Consider the following 22,512-nt stretch of genomic DNA (forward strand, 5'->3'; position numbering starts at 1 on the left):
CATAAAAAAATAAACAGGTAAATAAATAAATAAAGCTAAAAATAGTAATATAAAACTGAGGGGAGCATTAAGAGTTGAGCTTTTAGCCTGTTTCCAGTGTTTCTGTTAAAGCACTCACCGCACTTAAGGAAATGTTGTGGTCATTCTGATGTGTAATCGCTGCCTTTTAACAGCATTAATATTTCAGCCACTGTTGAATATTTCAGCAGCTAATCGCTCCGTAAATACATCTGATTCTCAATTCACTGTTCAGCCGTCTGGTCGGACAAAAAGACGGACAGACGGCTGAAACACTCGAAAGAAAATGAACCGCCAACAGATCTGTCGAGATTCATTTATTCATCAATCAAAGCCTCCAGTCGTTCTCTGGTGTCTTTTTTTTCTCAGAGAGACAAAGACTCCAAACCCCACAAGACCTAGACCGGCACAAGATGAGTCCACGTTCAAACACCCATTAAGACGAAACAAGTCTTTGCCAAAACCCCCGTTACACCGAGAGAAGTGCCGTACGAGTCAAATCAGACCTTCAAGAAACCCAAAGGAGACCGGACTCTGGTTTTGCCGCTCTCTGCTGGACTGGCACCCTTCAGTTTTTCTACACTTTGGTTTATCAGAAACTTATTAGAACTGAAAATTTAGCATCAGGATGAACAAATAAGAACAGAGCAGAAACATTACTAATAACTTGTATATTTATTGAAAATTTCAAAATCTGAAATGTAGCTACAGACGTATTGAAAACTCCAGTTTGTCAGAGCCGTGTCGTGGTCTGACTGCTCGAGCTGCTTTCACAGATCTCAGGTAGTCACTTGGTGAGTCCAGTGTTATTACTGATGGAAATGTTATTTTTGGGCTGTGTTGTATTGCTCAGAAACCACCTCTGGGTTTGGAACCTCTGACCGCAGCTCCCTCTGAATGTTTTTGTCCAACAAAAACGTGTCCGCTTCTTCATTTTAAAGGACTGGATGTTCTGCTCCACACGAAGCAGATATAAAATTTGTTACTTCTGTTTGTAGTAGTCATTCGTGTTGTCATGTGACATTACATCTTCTCAACCAATCACGATCCACATCCCTGCATCCGGCCTCTGAAAGTCCCTGAACTTGGATTTAGTATCGCCCCCCCTGAGCAGAACCCGTCTCCAAAGTGGACGTACAAAAGAGAAGTTTAATTAAGTTCCTGTGTGGGAAAGCGTTGAATAAACATCTTTATGCTGCTACTACTGAAAAGTAGAGAATATCTTTTTGTCTCCAAATATTAACGAGCTGCCGTTCTGTGTTCCTGTACGTCGCGCTGTTGGAACCAGGCCTCCCAGGTGCTGGTGTCAGCGGGGATGGGGTTCTGTGTGGGTCAGGATGCGGGGCAGCAGTGGCTGGACGGGGTGGTGGTGATGGGGGGCGTGGCTTTGGTACAGGTATAGGTCCAGTGTGGGCGGGGCAGGAGGGTACAGGTAATGTGCGGGCAGGAACATCCTGCCGGCTTCAGCCAGCAGCTCCAACCCAACAGCCGACTGACGCTTCCACTTTGTTCTGAGACAGGAAACACAAACAGTCTTTATTTTCACAGTGAGATAAACATGAGAAAACACACTGCTGAGCTCCTGAAGATCCATTTGACATGTTTGCACACGTTATCTTATTTGTACAAATTACCATAGAATGTAATGTTCTCATCACGCAAGTTACAATCTTATTACTTTTCTAAGTTATTTATGAAAGTTTATTTCATAAACAAACTATAATGTGTGAATTATTAGCCACACAAAATAAGAATAATTACAAATTATTTGCATCTTACTTATTAAAATTCCCAAATACAATTTTTCCTCTAGTTAGTTATGGACATCAGACCCAAATAATCCATTACGGAGCTTATTGATGTTTGTTTGACCTCCAGCCAATCACAGTGCAGGATTCTTGTGCGCATGAAACAATAAAAATAAATCAATAAATAAGAAATCAGTGCCGTATGCCCCGTCTCCTCTCGCTGACAGTGCACTAAAAGCTCCAGATTTGTTTCTATATTAATTATTGATCCTGAATTACAGCACACACTGCTGAATTATTGATCGCCCCATGTTCATTATTAATCGGGAGATGTCTCACATGTGTCCGTCTACAGTGATACTGAACTCAGACAGAGGCTGACAAATAACCATATTAGAATATTTTTATTATTTTTTGTTCTGTTATTAAATTGGTGTTCTTTAATATTACTATACTGTATTTTTTCATAATATTGTACTTTTTATTATTTTTTTCAAGTTGCAAGTTATTTTTTACCTTTGAAATCATTCATGTACTGATGAAGATTGTTTAGTGTAATCAAAATTTAAAAACAGCAGCTGAATGGACTTTGAGGTGAGATTGTTTTGTTGACTGTGTTTCTATAATAATATATCTCTGTTCTGGTATGTTTTCTATGATACGACCACAAAGACAAAAAATGACCACAAAGAAACACTAAACAACTACAAAGAGACAAATAACTACAGAGATATTAAACGACCACAGAAACACACAAATGACTAAAAAACACATAAAATTACCTTAAAGAGACATAAATACTCCAAAGAAACACTAAACAACTACAAAGAGACAATAAATATCTGCAGAGAAATTAAATGACCACAGAGACAGAAAAATGAGCACAAAGAAACAAACAATGACAGCAAACCAAATAAAATTACCACAAAGAAACTACAAAGAAACACAAAATAACTGCATGGAGACAAACTAAACCAACCACAGAGGAAAAAAACTAATTCAAACATTTTCTCAAACAGCTACAAAGAGATTTGCAAATTTTTCCTTTTCAGTCGCTGGTGTTTGGGGCCTTTTACATGTCTGTGCCCAGGGGCCCGTGGGCTCTTCACCTGTGCTTCCATGATACCGTACCTCCTGTTCTGGTACCAGGTCTTGACCTGGGTGTCGCTGAGCTGCAGCGAGGCAGCCAGCTCCATGCGGTCCTGGACACTCAGGTACTTCTGCTTCTGGAAGCTTCTCTCCAGCCTCGACAGCTGCTGGTCGCTGAACGCCGTCCGGGCTTTGCGGGGTTTCTTCAGACGGCCCGCCGCGGGGTCCGGGGCTGAGTGATTGACAGGTAGAAATGACATCAGACCCAGACCAGGTGATTGATCAGAGTATTCATGAAATTACAGTCACCGTGTCTCTGTTTAGCTTTGAGAAATCTGCATTTTGAGCAGACCGCCTCCCCGGGGCCACAGACCTTGGGTGGCTTAACCCAGACCTAGGCTGCACCCGAAAAGTCAAAAACATCTCCTTTCCTCGACCTCGATGGAAAACGTCATGAGGTGAAGGAAAGATGTGAAGGAGAATCCGTCAGGACTCAGGAAAAGAGGACGGGGGGTCTAAGAGAATCCAGCTGCTCTTTTCTAGACCACGTAATTATGCGACTGCGGATTTTACTGCCGTGATGAAACTACAATGTTCTGAAGATGGACTACAAAAAGCAACTGTTGTTGTAACGCAGGGTGGAATATATTACTTCATACCCAAGACAGCAGAAAGGCAGATAAGTTCCTACCAGGCACTAAATAATGGTGAGATGTTCACACCACCCAGAGGCCTGTTCATCAACATGAAGCCCAACGGTCTGTGAACACAGCGTCTCCCACAGAATGACAGCGTGACTGTGCAGAGAGAGACAATATATGCGCTGAGTCATCAAATAGGCTACGATTTTAACCATTTTAAATAGTAACACAATCAGTAATAAATCAGTGTGTGGGAAACACCTCCTGTAGAGGTCGTCCAGCTGGATCTTTGCCTTTATTACGGCGATTCCTTTCCTCATCTTTTAGAGAACTCAAACAGCTCTTATCACGGCCGCCACTGAAACACGTCCGGGTCACTTCACTCAGTCAGAACCTTCCTGAGCAAAAAAAGACTTTTCGGACGCAGCTTTAGTTTCAGGTCCTACAGAGACCCTGAAAGGCAAGTTTATTTGTAAAGCACATTTCAACAACAAGGTCATTCAAAGTGCTTTACATGAAACTAAATATAAAAAAGTTTAAAAGCAACATAAAATATAATAACAGTTACAGTGTTACAATCAGGGTTAAAAGAGTTAAATGGTAAATAATAAAAATATAAAAACAAAGAAAAAGAAAACAGGACAGTATCTTCCAGTAAATCTTAAATATTTAATTAAAAGCAGCGGTAAAAAGAAAATTTAATTTATTTTAATTTAAAAGACAGTTTCAGCAGACCTGCAGTTATCTGGGAGTTTGTTCCAGATATACGGAGCATAATAACTGAACGCTGCTTCTCCTTGTTTAGTTTTGACTCTGGGGACAGAAAGCAGACCTGGTCCCAGATGACCTGAGAGGTCTGGATGGTTCGTAACGAAGCAGAAGATCAGAAATGTATTTTGGCCCTAAACCATTTAGTGCTTTATAAACTAACAGCAGGATTTTGAAATCAATTCTTTGACAGACAGGAAGCCAATGTAAAGACCTCAGAACTGGAGTGATGTGATCCACCTTTTTGGTCTTATTGAGGACTCGAGCAGCAGCGTTCTGAATCAGCTGCAGCTGTCTGATAGATTTCTTAGGGAGCCTGTAAGGACACCAGTACAGTAGTCGAGTCGACTGAAGCTAAATGCATGGATAAGCTTTTTCAGGTCCTGCTGAGACATAAGTCCTAGACATAAGATATCAGGCTGGTTTAATTTGTGTTTTTTGTACTAAAAGTAGGAGAAGAGGCTGAACGCGTCTCAGCAGCCGCTCAGTTTGTGTTTAAGGTGGAAGAGTTGAGGAGATTTGACAGATGAAGATATTTTAATGTGATTTAATTCATAAAAGCAGCAACGTTTCCCTCTGAGGTCAGAGGTCACGCTGCAGACTCACATCAGCTTTACATTCAGCATGTGTTTGAGCTCACAGGGTTTCTTTATATCCAGCTTCTGTTAAGCGCAGATGTTAAACCAGTGATGTGACGACGAGCCCAGCAGGTGTTTCCTGCAGGTTTCTGAAGGTCTGGCGTCTGATCATAGAAATATTACTTATAATGATCGTACGGCTGAAAGTTTTTGTGTTTGTGACGTCAGAATAATTTCAGAGCAATCTGACAAAGTGACTCTAATCTAAAAAGACATTTCCTCATTAATAATTAATGACAAACTCAACATTGTCCTTAATTGGCCTCCTTATTCAAACCATCAAAGGCAGCAGCAGAATGCATAAAAACACATGATTTATTTTTATTAATAAATCACTGTGAAGGCTTTAAAAAGAAAAAGACAAGCTGCTGAAACAAAACCTGAGCTGATTTTATGGATTAAATAAAAATAAAATCAACTTTATTTTTCTTCTGATCTCTGATTAAATGTGTAGTAGCCTAATAAAAGATGAACACTCAAGTTAGATAAAAGCCTCTGATATGATAAAGTTATTATATAGTAAAGTGAAAATTTCACCGTTTATTATTGTTAATAATAAAATATAATCATAATCAAATGAAACCTTTTGGCCTATTATTACATTTTTTGTAAGTAAAATCTTTTAATTGAAAATAAGTTTCAAAACAAGTAAAGATGAAATGATGAATATCTGTTTTATTCTGTCAGCTCTCATAACATCAGTATTAGTTATTACGGCTTCAGACTCTGCTGGTTTGATAAATGATTTAAAACTCTGAACCAGTTGAAACAAGTTTTAGTTCAGTTTGCGCAGATATTTGTATTTTGTTCTGCTTTAAAAAGTATTCAGTAAGAATAAATGTAGGATACAACTATTAAATGAGTCTTTTTATCAGAAATATGTCATTAAAAGGATCAAATGACTTCACTGAAAAGTAAAAAGGTGAATTATTATGATTAAAGTTTTTACCTCTGGACTCGGTGTCAGAAGAGGAGCTGCTGGGACTTTTAGCCTGATAGTCTTCTTCCGGCTCGGCTTCTAGCTCGGGCTGTCCCGGGTCAGAGTAGCGCCGACAGTCCGCCAAGATATCCCGGATCAGAAAAGAGGAGCTGACGGTGCGGGGCTGGAGCTGCTGCAGGTGACCGGGCAGCAGGGCGGACTCCAGCCGGGGAGCACGCTCTCCGCGCGGGGAAGGAGGCGCCGAGCAGCCGCTGCCGCTCCCCGGGCTGAGCTCCGGAGGGTGTGCCCGGGAGAGGAGCGCGCCGGGCGGACTGAGGGAGAGCAGAGAGTCGATGCGGAACCTGGAGGAGCCGGAGGCAGAAACCTCCATCTCCGTCCGGACTCTGGTGAGTTTGTTCAGCAGGAACAGCAGGACACAAAGTATGGGAAAACTTCACATATTAGTGACGTCATTTCCTCCTTTACAATCCAGTCACTGTAAAAAAAAAACAAATAAAAAAGTAGGCTACAAACTGTTTAACTGCCGAGTGATGATGCTGGATCAATAAGTGAAGGGATCGATCAGCAGCTGATTTCAGCACCATGGAGAGAGCGGGGGGGGGGGGGCACTAATACAGACAGGCGCAGTGAACATGTTCACTCCCACCACAGAGCCAAAGACTTTATTAATCCAAGTCACTGTCATAGCAGCCAGACAGTAAAGTTACAAGAGAACAGAAATAAGTACATAAGCTAATATTTAAACATCCACTAAAGTAAAATATCACAGTCTCATACTTTATTAAAGTGCTTTTATTGTGCATGGAGCTGTGGGATTCTGTCCGTCAGTAATCTCTATCAACAGATATCTGAACGCAGAGTCTGGAGGCAGGGGACCAGGTTTTGGTATCGGCACATTTTCTGATTGAACGACGTGTTTCCTTGCAAGGTTGAAGGGCTGAACTCAGCCCTGGTTTCTGTTTGTAGTCCGACCAATCACGTTTGAGCGGGCTTTGGTTGCATGAAGGTAAACAGTCTGTACGGACAGCAATAGAGGCGGAAAGCATCGGCCCAAATGAACTCTGGGAACCCATCAGCTATCGTCTGACGGTGACTTAACTTTTTATTAGCTTAAAAAAAAAAAATTAAATACAGGAGTCCACTGTCAAAGAAACTTTCCTGTTAAAATAAAGTTTAAATCTAATAAAAACAGTGAAGCTTCCAGAAACAAGCCCACCTCTCTACACTTTAGGACGTCACTGTCCTGTTGCTTTTATGTTTTATGTAAAGCACTTTGAATTACCTTGTTGTTAAAATGTGCTATACAAATAAACTTGCCTTGCCTTGGAGAACTTTACAGTTCCCCTTCGAGGGAACTCGAACTGCGTCGGTGACGACCCAATGGGAACGCCTCTAGGCGTGGCAGGGCTGAATTATGAGTGAAACTACTCCAATCCTATTGCCGTTGCTCGAACGGTAGCGTGGGACGGCGTAACTGGAGGCGTGTAAAACACGCCAGCACACAGGACAAACAAGCTTTTTTCTTTTCAGCAGGCGCTCTGATATGTTTGATAGGAAGTTTGATTCCCATGATGGAAGTTTTGCAGAGGAGATCATGGCTGGTGAGCAGTTCCAGAAGTGTGTCTTTCCATGCCCGCGGTACATCGCGGCTGGGGACACTCATCAGCTGTGTCTGTCTTGTCTGGGGATGCTGCATGCGCAGGCAGCTCTCGAGGGGGCTGCTTGCGGCAATTGCGAGGCCCTGCCCCCTAGGGTGCTGAGGTCTCGTGAGGCACTCTTTCTTAAGACGGCCGGATACGCTCTCCCCGTGACTCTGGTGGTCTGCTTCTCGGTTTCTCACGCTCGAGGTATGAGCCTGGAAATGCTGTAGCTGTCCGATTCTGAGGAATGGGATGTGCTCAGCATTGTGGAGAAGGAGGACTTCCGGGAGCCGGGCTGACGTCACCAGTCAGACGCCCAGCTCAGACAAACTTCTTGGAGGTGGTGACGCGGGCGGAGGCCAAGCTCAATATCGAATGGCCGCAGGCTGTGCAGGAAACGCTCATCAAGTTTACTCTCAGCATGCGTTTCCTGCTGCATTTGCCTCCGCACCGGTCTCTGCCGTTCTTCCCTGGAGCGGGCCCTGACTACTCCCCCACTCTTGGATTACAGCAAAGTTGTGGGGGGTAAGGGAAGCCTGGAAATGTTGGTGGTGTTTCGTGCTCTGCGGAGCTTTCTGCCCGACCTCCGAGGTCGCCACGTCCTCGTCAGGACCGACAATACGGCAGTGGTGGCCTATTTCAATCACCAGGGGGGTCTGCGCTCGCGCCCATTGTGCAGACTGGTGCATCAGATCCTCCTGTGGTCCCAGCAGAGACTGTTGTCTCTTACGGCGATGTATATCCCTGGGGCCCAGAACCAGGGAGCGGACCTGCTGTCGAGACAGGGGCTGAGGCCCGGGGAATGGAAAGGTTCAGCCCAATAGACGTGGACCTGTTTGTGTCTCGAGAGATTACTGTGGTTCTCCCACTCGCCCCCAGCCCCGCTGGGGCTGGATGCCATGGTGCAGACGTGGCCAATGATGCATCTGTATGCATTTCCCCCAGTCGCTCTGCTCCCGCGGGTTCTGGAGTGGGTCCGTCAGGACGGTGTCAGCCTACTGTTAGTAGCCCCGTTTTGGCCGGCCCAAGTATGGTTCTCGGACAAAATCTCGCTCCTGGAGGGTCCGCCGTTGGCAGGTCACTCTGAGGAGGGACCGTTCGTACTCTGCTCAGCTCCAGAGCTCCATCCACGAGGAGGACTGCGTGAGGACTCCTTTCTCTGTCCTACAGAAACAGCAGAGCCACAGTCCAGCTCTCTACAGACAACAGCTGCTGCCTTCAGGGTCCAGTGAAAGTAACTCACTGGTCTCCAGTCTCCCTGATGTTTCACCTCCAGTGTTCCTGCACAGCGACTGGCTCCTCCCACCAACCTGACATCATCAGGCACTGAACAGAAACAAGAGAGTCATCAGTAAAGAAGTGAATTCAAGAGACTAAACTAAGACTTGACTGCTGATTCTGCTTCTGTGATTCTTTCTTTCTCTTTTCTTCTCTCAGCCTGGAGTCCTGTGATTGGACAGAAAAAACACTGAGGTTGTTTTGTAAAGAACTTTCCATCAGCTCAGAAACATCTCAGTGAACTCCCTCTGGAGTCAATTTAACCAGTTTACTGTAGGTGAGATGAACATGTGAATACACAGAGCAGCAGTCAGCAGACTGGTTCATACAGAGTTAAAGGAAAAGCTCAGCATTCAGTGAAGTATGTTCACTCAGCTTCACTTCAATCAGTATGTGGATTCATGCAATGAGAGCTGCACAAACACAAGTCAATAACTGCTGCTGCTTCAATCTGCTGCTACGAGACAAAATGCTGCTTTTTGCTCACAAATGAAGTGAAGTTCCTTGTTTATTCACTTTTGCTCCACATATCTCAGTGAAATGTGGAGGAAAAGTGATTTGTGGACCTGAAGCACCAGGAGGGGGCACTGTTCAGCTACAGCAGCTTGGAGGGCCCCATGTTGCTATTTTCCAGTTGTTGTGTTTGTGGAAGAGAAAAAGAAATTCTACCAGTTTGCCAATCCTAAAGCTTTTTTCTCTGAGACTTCAAATTGGCTCTGGAACAGCCTGCCCAAGGAAATCAGTCGGCTGAACTCTTTTAAGACCCTTTCCTGATTTTAGTTGATTTTATTAACTTTTTCTTTTCTTCTAAAGCTCCCCTCATGCATTACACATTATAACTCCCACTACGTTTTACGGTGTTCTAACTTTACCACGGGAGGCACAGTATAACTGTGCTTTGTCTACATTTACAATAAAATCATATATATCTACACGTAAAGTTGGCTTTGTGTAATTAGTGCAATTTATACTTCTGCGTCAAATCGACGGTGTAGGTACGCACGTATACCCAACGCAGGAGTATAAATGGGCCTTTACTATGAACTTTACTATGAATATAAATAGTAAACTGTAGACAAACTGAATCTGAGATATATCTGTATTACAACAGAACATATGGTCATATTTACATCACTACTGACGATAATAATGATTTCATCAGGTTTAGCTCTACAGCTTACAGGCAGGTTTTTTGCTGGGCCTAGGAAGGCATATTAGGAAGTCATTGCTCTCATGTTTTGGATCCAGAAGAATGGCGTGTTTACACATTTATAATGTTCATGTCTCATTTGGTTGACAATCAATAAGATGAATCAAATTGTATGCAGTTGCTATCATATGGTATACACTGTACATTTACTGCCAGACTGACAACTTATTACTGGATCACTTTCTGCTCCACCTGAAGCGGCTGTGAGCTGCACTTTATCAGAGAGATTTTTGGTAGGTTGATCACCTGATAGGCAGAGGAGCCATTATACATATTTCATTTCAAAATCTATGTTTGGTCCCCCCGTCTTTCCTAATGTAAAGTTTTATTTGCATTGCCTTCCTGACTCAGGCAATTTCAGAGCTGGCTCATATAGGAGGCGGTTTACTAAGTGACCAGTCAATCACTCACACACTCCACATCAGTCCCGGACAAAATATAGCCGATAGAATTGTTGAGGGAGGAAAAACAAGTTGCTGGAGGCCGGAGCAGCAAAGTGCTTCAATATTACCTTTGTGCTGCTGTTCCTTCTAGCTGAAGGCAGCAGTGACGATGTCTGCAGCAGGGGTGGGTACATCTAATGTAGGCCTACTCTTAATTCTGCTACATTTTCCATTCATACCTTTTATAACTTAACCAGTCTGCATTTTGCTTCATTAACTGAAATGAGCTCATCCAGGCTGTGTGCGCAGTTACACAGTAAAGCGTTGGTCGGGCACTTGTCACAGTCACAGAGCTGGCAGATGCAAACATTTAGAAAGTCAGGCAAAGTCTTTTTAGTTTAAGGCTTTTTGTTCTACTAATAAAACCGAAATCCAGTGAGCCACACCATGGACCTGCAGCCTTCATCACTCTTTAACAAGCTGGCAAGTGAAAAGCTTTCACTAACGGCGCATTAAAAGCGTCTGTAGTCTGCAGAGCAAATGAAGACTACACACTGTAATATCTATGTCAGACGATCACTTTTAGATGCTTTAGGAATAATGAGATTTTATTGGCAGCCTGTGCTACTGCAAAGCAAGAGGTTTGGCTGGCGATTTAAAATGGAAAACAATTGAAGAAATAGCTAAATTACAGATAATCAGCAGGCAAAGCAAATTGCATTCCCTAGAAATAACCATGTTGCACAGCTGTTTCTAACCTGATTGTGTTCTTTTACTTTTTATGGGAGTAATTGTACTTAAAGATTTTGAGTATACTCTACCCGCCACTGGCCAGCAGGACCAGTAAACCTATTAGTGCTGCCAGGGTGAACATGAGACTGGCAGCAGAAATGAGGTCTATAGCACAAACAGAGTCAGAACCAGCACAGCACAAAGCACCAGTTTATGGTGAGCATGATGATGATATGGATTATTTATTTATCGTACAGAAGGGCTCAGCTGAGGTGATTACTTTACTTTAGAAGAGTTAGAGAGGGGTTTCTAGTTTTGAACATGTATTAGCTCATAAAGTTATCCACACTACACTCTTGCATAAAATTCTTAAGAATGCAGGAATAAAGACAGGGACAAACTCCTTGGCCACTTTTTTTCCCACGTGTCTGACCATCCTTGACCTTAAAAAGTCCTGTATGTGTACATACATGTCCATAAACAATTTAAAAGTAACAGTGGTCAAAATGTTCACAGAGACGAGCATCCTGCAGTATTTTAAGAGGAAGAAGACAGAGGTCACAGGAGGAGGAGCAGAAATAAGTGAGAAGGATGAGCTTGGAAGTTGGATGGACAGCTAGTAGACAGACTGTAGTTTGTTCTAAAGTTCACAGAGTAAAATGACATGATGATTCGTTAGGTTAGCATGTCATCAGAGTTTGCATTGAAGACAGTTGTGTTCACAAACATCTGTTGCTTTCCTAGATGTGAGATGAAGTGACAGAGAGTCAGGGCCAAGTGAGACACAGGGAATATCACCGACAGCGCTGGAGAATAAACCATCACACCTTGACCCCTATCCCTCATCCCTCGACCCTCTCCCCCATCCCTACATCCCTGAGCCCACCCTCTGGGCACTCGAGCCGTTCTTTTAGTACAATCGATCTCGGTTCCATTACAAGCAATAAACCATTTAAAATCTTCTATGTTCATAGGCGTGGTCTTTGTTAGTTAAGATAGTCTTAAACAAACACTCATTAACTGAAAGAGTGAGGACAGACAGTCCACTGCAGCATGTGGAGGTCCCCTCTTTGATAGGTAGACATCGTTCAAGTATGGAAGTCTTGTCTCTGCTATTTCTTTTATTTCTTTTATTTAACTCTTTATTTAACCAGGAGAGTCCCATTGAGATTAAGAATCTCTTTTTCAAGGGGGACCTGGCCAAGACAGTCAGCAGCATAAATTAAACAAACAAAATTCTTCTTCTCCAGCTATATCTCTAAATATTTACAGGCCACCTAAATACTTCGCAAGTGCACATGTTTCAGTGTTTTCACCCTAAACAGCCTTTCATTTTACATTTAGCTGACACTTTTATCCAAAGCGACTTACAATTGCTATACATGTCAGATGTCGCACGCCTCTGGAGCAACGAGGGGTTAAGTGTCTTGCACAGGGACACAATGGTGGATGGGTCACAGTGGGGGATTGAACCCGGGTCTCTCACACCAAAGGCATGTGTCTTATCCACTGCTCCATCACCATAGTGTTCTCTGATTTTCTCCCAGGTCCAATAAAGAGATCTGAATTCTAACACATGATGTTTAAAGCAGAGTCCTACCTGAGCTCCACAGCAGCAGCAGCAGCACCAGGTGATCCATGTCCAGGTAGACCGTCTCTCTGGCCGTCCGCCTGCTCTCTGCTCTGATCATCGTGTGCTGTCCTCAGTGTATATCTGTGGACAGGAAGAGGTGGAGCTTTACTGGAACACAGCTCATGTAGTTGTCTTTAGTTCCACAGTGAAGACTCCTCGTCAGACTGAGTCTCTGTCAGGATCAGGGTTTCTGTCGGCCGTGTTTCCAGGTTGACCAGTGGATCAGACTGTGCTGGTGTCCAGTCTGAGAGCAGATTTCCCTTTGGGTTGACACACAGAACCTGTGGTCCTAAGCTTTGGGTAATGACCGAAAGAACAAGAGCTGAAAGGAGTTTCTCTGACACGGTGTCTGGGCTCAGCCTTAGAGACCCGGATGAGGAGCTCAGACAGCCAGAGGGAGCTCGGAGAGCCGCTGGGCCTTCATGTTGAAAGCAAAAGGCTGAGGAGGTTCTGCCATCTGATCAGAATCCTCCGGGATCCTCTGATCCTTTTGTACACGTCCAACTGGGACTAGACCGCAAGTAGACCCAGAACAAGCTGGAAAGAGGATCTCATCTGGTCTGGGAACATCTAGGGATCCTCCAGGATGAGCTGAAAATCACCTGGACTACCTTGGTTAGTCTGCTGCCACCCCCTCTTTGCATCCAGCCACCTGCACCTGTTCCCTGTTACCTGTAGTCTGACCTGATGACTGTGATATAAAAACATCTGGACATGTTGCTCCCTGCTGTTCATTTTTAATAAACAAAAACAGATAGATATTATTATACTTCCAATTCACAACAGCAGTGATCTCAGGGCCGTTTTTATAGAGCCAGTCTAGTAGAGTCATCTTCTGTCTCCACAGCACGTCCAGTTATCTGTCTACAAAATACAGCAAGCTCCACCTGATGTCTGCTGGGTCCAGACTGCAAAGCTCATGGCACTCATGACTCTTCCCATGAGTGCCTGTAGCTTTCTCACTTCCTGTCATGATAAAAGTAACAGAAAAAGAAAAGAATGGTGAACCTGCTGAGAAACAGGAAGCCCTCAGAAGGTCCAGCACATTTAACAAAACCAGCATCCAGTCCTTGTCAGCCATATCCCGTGGCAAAAACTGTGGCAGGTAATGTCACTCAGTTTAAACATCACATCAGGAAACACACTGTTAATCACTTTATCATCCAGGTAAATCTTAATTAAATGTTTTTAGTGGTGTAAGTATTTTAAATGAATCGTTATGATGTCAAATACAGGTAGAAACATGTGGGTAGTGAATGTTAGACATAGCTGCAGCTTGGTTCTTATTGGATAGTGACGGCTACACCGGTGCACAGTAACATGACAGGAACGAGGAAACACAGCTGCCTGGCTTAAAGTCCTCTGTATAATAATAACAATTAGAGCTGCAATGATTAATCGATTAGTTCTCAGCTACAAAAACGAATGTGCAACTATTTTGATAATCAGTTATTTTTCTGATTTCAGAACAAACCTACTTCTGTTTATCTCTGGGTCTGGTGTGTCCAGTCCTGTCCTTGAGTTTTGATAATGATAGATGGATGCCACAATCACTGACTTTATTAATGAGGACACTCTTTCTGGCTACATTCCAGTTGTTCCAGTTGTTGTAACAATAAACGTTTAACTTTCTTTTTCTGCCGTTGTTCAAAACGTGTGTAGTTTCCCCTTCAGTCTGTCTGACACTGAAGAGTCTGGGTCTGACCGCATTGAGACGAGAAGGTGGAAATCACTTGTGATCAGTGTGAAACCTCACCACAAATGCACACAAACGTTACCTTCAAGTGCAGCTCACAGCTGCATCCTGCAGCAGAGAGTCAAAAAGAGCTCTCAGTGGGCATTACTGAATGAATGTTCATTTAAACCATCCAACGAAGGTTAAAATCAGGGGCAACTGGACTTGGTTGAAGCTACTGGAAGACGTTTCGTCCCTCATCCAAAGGACTTCTTCAGTTCTGACTGACTGGCAGGGAAACTCAGCTATTTAACCTCAGTGGGGTCGTTATCTCGGGTCATCGATACCGCTGGTTCGTTAGTGTTCCTTGTTGCTGTGACGACAGTCGTTACAGTCGTTGAGACTACCTGTGGCCAAGACTGAACGACCTTCGTTGGTATCTTCACCTGAGGCCAATAGGTTACGTTTGTTGAGTTTCCTGGGAAGTGATGAAAGGACAGCATTGTAAGTGGGGGATAAGTGGTGGCGTAGACCCCCTCCCCTGTTCAATGACGGCTTCTCAACCCTGGTGTAGATGCTTCCTTGACACCTCTTTCAAACCATCCATCTTCTCTGTCTAAAATGTGCACCTGGTGGTCCTCAAACGAGTGTCCTCTGTCCTTCAGATGTAAGTAGACTGCAGAGTCTTGACCTGAGGAGTTGGCCCTTCTGTGTTGAGCCATGCGTTTGTGTAGTGGTTGTTTAGTCTCCCCAATATACAGGTCTGTGCATTCCTCACTGCATTGGACCGCATACACTAGATTGCTTTTCTTGTGTTTGGGTGTGCGGTCTTTGGGGTGGACCAGCATCTGTCTTAGTGTGTTCTTGGGTTTAAAAAACACAGGGATGTTATGTTTGTTGAAAATCCTCCTGAGTTTCTCTGATACTCCAGACACGTATGGAATCACAATGTTGTTGCGTCTGACCTTCTTTTCCTCCCCTGTAGTTTTGTTCTTCTTGGATCTTGTGGCTGTCTTCACAAAGGTCCATTTAGGGTATCCACAGGCTGTAAGTGCCCCCTTCAGGTGGTTCTGGTCCTTCTCTCTGGCTTGGGTGCTTGTTGGTATGTTTTCTGCTCTGTGGTGCAGTGTTCTCATGACCCCTAGCTTGTGCTCCAGTGGGTGGTGGGAATCGAAGAGTAGGTATTGGTCTGTGTGTGTGGGTTTTCTGTAAACACCAATCTGCATGCTCCTGTCCTCTTCAATGTGTACAGCGCAGTCCAGGAAGGCCAAACTGTTGTTGTGAACATCTTCTCGTGTGAACCTGATGTTACTGTCCACAGAGTTGATGTGTTCTGTGAAGGCTTGCACTTCCTGGCTTTTGATTTTGACCCAGGTGTCGTCCACATATCTGTACCAGTGGCTCGGTGCTATTCCTCTGAAGGAGTTGAGGGCTTTACTCTCCACTTCTTCCATGTAGATGTTGGCCACAATCGGGGATACCGGTGAGCCCATGGCACAGCCGTGCTTCTGTCTGTAGAATCCACCGTTGTACTGGAAATAGGTGGTGTTTAGACAGAGGTCGAGTAATTTGCAGATCTGGTCAGGGCTGAGGCTAGTTCTGTTGTCCAGGGTGTTGTCTTGTGTTAGCCGTTTCCTAACGGTTTCTACTGCCTCTATGGTGGGGATGCAGGTGAACAAAGAAGTCACGTCATAGGATACCATGGTTTCATCTGGATCCAGTTTTAGTCCTCGAACTTTGTTTACAAAGTCAATAGAGTTTTGGATGTGGTGAGGCGTGTTTCCCACCAATGGAGCTAAGATGGTGGAAATGTGTTTGGCAATGTTGTAGGTGACCGAGTTAATGCTGCTGATAATCGGCCTGAGTGGGGCTCCTTCTTTGTGTATCTTGGGTAGTCCATAAATGCATGGAATGGCTTCTCCAGGATACAAACGGTAATATTGTTCACGGGTGATGGTGTTGTCCTTCTGTAACTGTTGTAGACATTCTATGGCCTTTTTCTTGTATCCGCTGGTTGGGTCTCGTCTCAGTGTCTCATACGTGTTTGTGTCCATTAGTAGTGTGTTGACTTTGTTCTGGTAGTCAGCTGTGTTAAGTACTACCGTGCATCTTCCTTTGTCCGCAGGTAGGATAGTGATGTTTTGATCCTTGCTCAGGGATGTCACAGCCTTCCTTTCTTGGATGGTGAGGTTGGAAGGGGGGCCTTTGCATTAGAAAGGGCTGCAGATACTTTTAGTTTGAGCTGTTCCGCTTCTGTTTCTGTTAATTTGTTTTTCCTAATGGCTGATTCTGTGGCTGTGATGAGGTCTACTATTGGTAGTTGCTGTGGTGTAATGGCAAAGTTTAATCCTTTGGCCAGAACGTCTTTCTCTGGTTGGGTGAGTTCCCTATCTGACAGGTTTTTCACCCATCTGTTGTCTGTTTCAAGTGTTGTGGGTTTGTTGTCCTTTCTCCTCCAAGACAATTCTCCTGTTCTGTTAGTGCAGCTCGCTCTGGACTGTAGGTTTTGGAATTTCCGGGTCTGTCTTTCAGTATCGATGACCCTGGAAAACGACCCCACTGAGGTTAAATAGCTGAGTTTCCCTGCCAGTCAGTCAGAACTGAAGAAGTCCTTTTGATGAGGGACGAAACGTCTTCCAGTAGCTTCAACCAAGTCCAGTTGCCCTTCATTTTAACCTTCGTTGGATAACTATGACCTGGATGACTGAGAATCTTCATAGACAGTATATAGGGGAGTTTCTGTGTGTCTGATATGAATTCGAATTCGGGGTATATTTGGGAAATGCTTGCAAAGTGTTTTTGTCTTTGTGTTATATTTAGGGCATGAGGTTAGAAAGTGCAGCTCTGTCCCTACCTGTCCTCTGTCACACTGGGAGCAGAGTCTCTCCTCTTGTGGTAGCCAGCTCTGTCTGTGGCCAGGCTGTGTTCACTGTCTGGATGTAGTCAAAATTTTTCTTAGTTTAGGACATTTTATTGTACTCAGGTAATTTGTCAGTGTGAATTCTCTTTTTAGGGTCAGATAACATTGTAATTTACTTTGTGTTTTGGTCGTTTCTTTCCAGTATTCAATAAAATTTTCTTTCTGCTTGCTGATAATTTGGTTTGGTCTGCTTGAGTTGGTGTTGGTGTCCTGAGGCTGTTGGGGACTTGTTACTGCAGAGAGCCTCAGGACCAGTGTGGTGTATAACATATGTGCATTTGACCATTACAGTTTAACATAATGCTCTGCAGCTGGTGAGAGGGACAGTGAACCCTTATGGGGAAGTAATGATTGATGGGTGTACAAAGAGTGAACCCTCCTATAGAATTTGACCCCTGACCCAGAGCTGGAGAGAGGCACAGTGGATCCAGTGTTAGGGGAAGTAATGATTGATGGGTGCAGTGTTAGGGGAAGTAGAGATTAGTGTGTATGAAGAGATTAGTGTGAATGAAGGGACTGTACCCTTCTGTGGTGTCTAACAGATGGTTACACTTAATCTACAGCACTGTGCCCTTATATGGTTTTTAGCAGAGACCTAAACATGTCCTATATAAGCTGTGTTCGATGTACAGAGAGACAGAGTGGTCATCAGGCTGGGTCTCTCTCCAAGCTGCTGCAGAGCTTGTAATTTATGCTGAATTCTTTGATGTAATAAACTTTTATAAGCAAGAACAGTGTCAAGCGGATTTCTTCTCAACACATCATCGCAGCATTATTGTTCGGACACCACAGAAATTGGCTGATGGGACTCTTCTCTGGTTTCAGCTCCTGGTATGTTAGGGCTTTGTGACGATATGTCTGGGGGTTAACTGATTTTAAGTGATTGTAAAATTTAAGTGACCTTTTCTGTATTTTTAGTAGGAGGGGGTATTGGCCGAGCTCTGCTCTGCACAGGTTATTTGGTGTTTTTCTCTGCACCTGGAGGATGCTCTTACAGAACTCAGTATGGAAAGATTCTATGATTGTTTTGTCCCATTTGTCAAATTCATTATTAAGTTTTGGCCCCCAGATTTCACTACCGTATAGAATTATTTGTTCTAGTAATAATTGGAAAATTTTAATTGGAATATAGATTTTAATGTTTCTTTTTATTGCATAGAAAGCTCTCCTTGCTTTGTCCCTCATATCTTTCACAACCATGTTGAAGTTCCCCGTGTATGTAATGTTGAGGCCAAGGTAAGTGTAGTTTTTTGTGTGTTGTAATTTAGTGGTGTCTAAATAGAAATTGTGTGTAACCTGATTTCTGTATCAAAATTATTTAAATCAAAGGTAAACAGAAGAGGAGCTGTGCATAAAAACCTCATAAAAATTAAAACCAATAGTGCAAACGAATAGGAGAGTTAAATGTGGACTCTTAAATATCAGATCTCTCTCTTCTAAAGGTGTACTAGTAAATGAACTAATATCAGATTATGATATTGATTTATTTGGTCTTGGTGATGGAGAATATGTTAGCCTAAATGAATCCACCCCTCCCAGTCATATTAATACTCACATTCCTCGAGGCACAGGCCGAGGAGGTGGAGTTGCAGCTATCTTCGACTCTAGCCTACTAATCAGCTGTAAACCTAAACTAAACTATAACTCATTTGAAAGTCTTGTTCTTAGTCTTTCGCACCCAAGTTTGAAATCACTGCAACCAGTTCTTTTCGTTATAGTGTACCGAGCACCTGGTCCGTACTCTGAATTCTTATCTGAATTTGCAGAGTTTTTGTCAACTTTAGTTCTTAAAACAAAAGTTATTATTGTAGGGGATTTTAATATTCGTGTGGATGTTGAGAATGATAGCTTCAGTACTGCGTTTATCTCTTTGTTAGATTCCATTGGCTTCTCTCAGAGTGTTCATGAACCGACTCACTGTTTTAACCACACCCTCGACCTTGTTTTGGTGTATGGTATTGAAATTGAACATTTAGTGGTGTTCCCACAGAATCCCTCTTTATCCGACCACTGTTTGATAACTTTTGAGTTTGTATTGCTGAACTACTCGCCATTGGGCAAAGATTTCTATACAAGACATCTGTCTGATAGTGCTGTAGCTAAATTTAAGGATGCGATTCCATCCATCCATTCATTGTCAACCACTTATCCTGTGTACAGGGTTGCGGTGGGCTGGAACCAATCCCAGCTGACATCGGGCGCAAGGCGGGCTACACCCTGGACAGGTTGCCAGTCCATCGCAGGGCCACACATAGACGAACAACAACTCATGCTCACATTCACACCTAAGGACAATTTAGGGTAACCAATCAACCTAGCCTGCATGTTTTTGGATGGTGGGAGGAAGCCGTAGCACCCGGAGAGAACCCACGCAGACACGGGGAGAACATGCAAACTCCACACAGAAATCATTTTGGGTGGTTAGCACTGTCGCTGTGAGGCGACTCCATGGTATAATACTGAAACTCGCAAATTAAAGCAAATATCGCAGAAACTTGAGGAAGTGGCGTTCCACCAAACTGGAAAATTCTCGTTTAATTTGGCAAGATAGTCTTAAAACTTGTAGGAAGGCCCTCCGTAATGCCAGAGCAGCGTACTACTCGTCATTAATAGAGGAAAATAGGAACAACCCCAGGTTTCTCTTCAGCACTGTAGCCAGGCTGACAGAGAGTCACAGCTCTATTGAGCCAAGTATTCCCATAGCTCTCAGTAGTTACGACTTCATGAGCTTCTTTAATGATAAAATTTTAGCTATTAGAGACAAAATTCACCAAGACCTGCCCTCAATTGGCACCGACTTATCTCTTAACTCAGGAACCTTAGAAACAGCTGTAGAACCAGATACATGTTTAGACAGTTTTGCTTCCCTCAATCTTTACCAACTAACTTCAATAATTTCCCTTTTACCCTTAGTCAGCACTTCTATACTAGATATGATCAATCTATCTCTATCAACAGGCTATGTACCACAGTACTTTAAAGTAGCTGTTATTAAACCTCTTCTGAAAAAGCTCAAAGGATTTTCAGTCAGGATTTAGAGCTCGTCATAGCACAGAGACAGCACTGGTGAAAATTACTAACAACCTCCTCATTGCATCAGACAAAGGACTTGTCTCTGTACTGGTTTTATTAGATCTTAGTGCTGCATTTGATACCATTGACCATCAGATCCTATTACAGAGACTGGAACATTTCATTGGCATTAAAGGAACCGCTCTAAGCTGGTTTAAGTCCTATTTATCAGATCGATTTCAGTTTGTACATGTTAACGATGAGTCCTCCATGCATGCCAAAGTTAGTCATGGAGCTCCTCAAGGATCTGTCCTCGGACCAATCCTCTTCACTTTATATGTGCTTCCTTTAGGCAATATTATCAGGAAACATTCCATAAGCTTTCATTGTTATGCAGATGATACTCAGTTATATCTATCGATCAAACCAGATGAAACTCATCAGTTAGCTAAACTTCAAATGTGCCTTCAGGATGTTAAAACCTGGATGACCTGTAATTTTCTAATGTTAAACTCAGATAAAACTGAAGTTATTGTTCTGGGGCCTAAGCACCTCCGTGACGCATTATCTAAAGATATAATTTCCCTTGATGGCGTCGACTTGGCCTCCAGCACCACTGTGAGGAATCTTGGAGTTATCTTTGATCAGGACATGTCGTTTAAGTCTCACATTAAGCAAATTTCAAGGACCGCCTTTTTTTCACCTACGTAATATTGTGAAAATCAGGAACATCCTGTCTAAAAATGATGCAGAAAAACTAGTCCGTGCATTTGTTACTTCTAGGCTGGATTACTGCAATTCCTTATTATCAGGCTGCTCGAAAAAGTCCATTAAGACTCTTCAGCTGATCCAGAATGCTGCAGCACGTGTTCTGACAGGAACCAGGAAAAGAGATCATATTTCTCCTGTTTTAGCTTCTCTGCATTGGCTTCCAGTAAAATCCAGAATAGAATTTAAAATCATTCTTCTTACCTACAAAGCTCTTAATGGTCAGGCACCATCTTATCTTAAAGAGCTCATAGTACCTTACTACCCCACCAGAGCACTGCGCTCCCAGAATGCAGGGTTACTTGTGGTTCCTAGAGTCTCCAAAAGTAGACTAGGAGCCAGAGCGTTCAGCTATCAAGCTCCTCTCCTGTGGAACCAGGTTCCAGTTTGGGTTCAGGAGGCAGACACCATCTCCACATTTAAGAGTAGGCTTAAGACTTTCCTCTTTGATAAAGCTTATAGTTAGTGGCTCAGGTGAGTCCTGAACCATCCCTTAGTTATGCTGCTATAGGCCCAGACCGCCGGGGGATTTCCCATGATGCACTGAGCTCCTCTCTCCTCTACTTTCTCTCCCTCTGTGTGCAACCTCATCCCATTATTGCATGTTACTAACACAACTTCTCCCCTTTCTGGTAGTCTTGTGCTTTCTCGTCCCTCTCCTCTCTCCTCCTGTCACTTCCTGCAGGTGTTTCTGGCTCTGGAGCTGTGGAGTCTGGATCTGTGGTTGCGGGTCACCTGCTGCCCCCGTGTTCCTGCTCGACACCCTCTACTGCAACGACTATTGTTACTAGACCTATTGTTATTATAATCATTAACATTACGACTGCTATCATTAACACTATTATAAATATCTGTACCATTTTTCATTTAGTCTATAGCAACATCACCTTTACTGTCTGTACCTCTGTGTGTATATTGTGTAGGCTGCCTCCCTCTCTCTCTCCTCTCTCTCTCTCTCTCCCTCTCTCCCTCCTTCACCCCAACCGGTCGAGGCAGATGGCCGCCCACCCTGAGCCATGGTTCTGCTCGAGGTTTCTGCCTCTTAAAGGAAGTTTTTCCTTGCCTCTGTCTCCTAGTGCTGCTCTTGGTGGGAACTGTTGGGCTTCTGTAAATATCATCATAGAGTACGGTCTAGACCTGCTCTTTTATGAAAAGCGCTGTGAGATAAATGTTGTTGTGATTTAGCGCTATATAAATAAAATTGAATTGAATAAACACATTCTTATTAAAATTCAACCAATTTAATAATAATCTGGATCAAGCCACCAAGTTCTTAAAAGAACTCCAGCACAGAGAGAGGAACAGAGAAATAAACACATGTAAACGCAGCAGTTTGGCAGGTCTGGACGCAGAATGGGTCACATCAGGTCCGGATTCTGCAGACAGAGAAACACACATGAGCACGTCGCTCTCAAACAC

The 22,512-nt window shown here is 43.4% G+C and overlaps 2 protein-coding genes across 2 annotated transcripts in view; both read right to left on the reverse strand.

The window, feature by feature from the left end:
• LOC119891504 (scavenger receptor cysteine-rich type 1 protein M160-like) overlaps positions 1 to 22,512 on the reverse strand; it is a 1,270,577-nt gene that overhangs the window by 1,102,761 nt on the left and 145,304 nt on the right. The window lies entirely within an intron of this gene.
• Positions 675 to 12,758, reverse strand: barhl1a (BarH-like homeobox 1a). Its single transcript, XM_038703370.1, has 4 exons — positions 12,686 to 12,758; positions 5,852 to 6,317; positions 2,898 to 3,087; positions 675 to 1,529 (listed from the first exon to the last, which is right to left on the reverse strand). The coding sequence occupies exons 2-4, from the start codon at positions 6,210 to 6,212 to the stop codon at positions 1,325 to 1,327; spliced, it is 756 nt and encodes a 251-aa protein (XP_038559298.1). The 5' UTR covers positions 6,213 to 6,317; positions 12,686 to 12,758; the 3' UTR covers positions 675 to 1,324.

Source organism: Micropterus salmoides, unplaced genomic scaffold (assembly GCF_014851395.1).
Source record: "Micropterus salmoides isolate LMB-PRFRI ecotype aquatic unplaced genomic scaffold, ASM1485139v1 Ms_hic_scaffold_7, whole genome shotgun sequence".
Classification (NCBI taxonomy): Eukaryota; Metazoa; Chordata; class Actinopteri; order Centrarchiformes; family Centrarchidae; genus Micropterus; species Micropterus salmoides.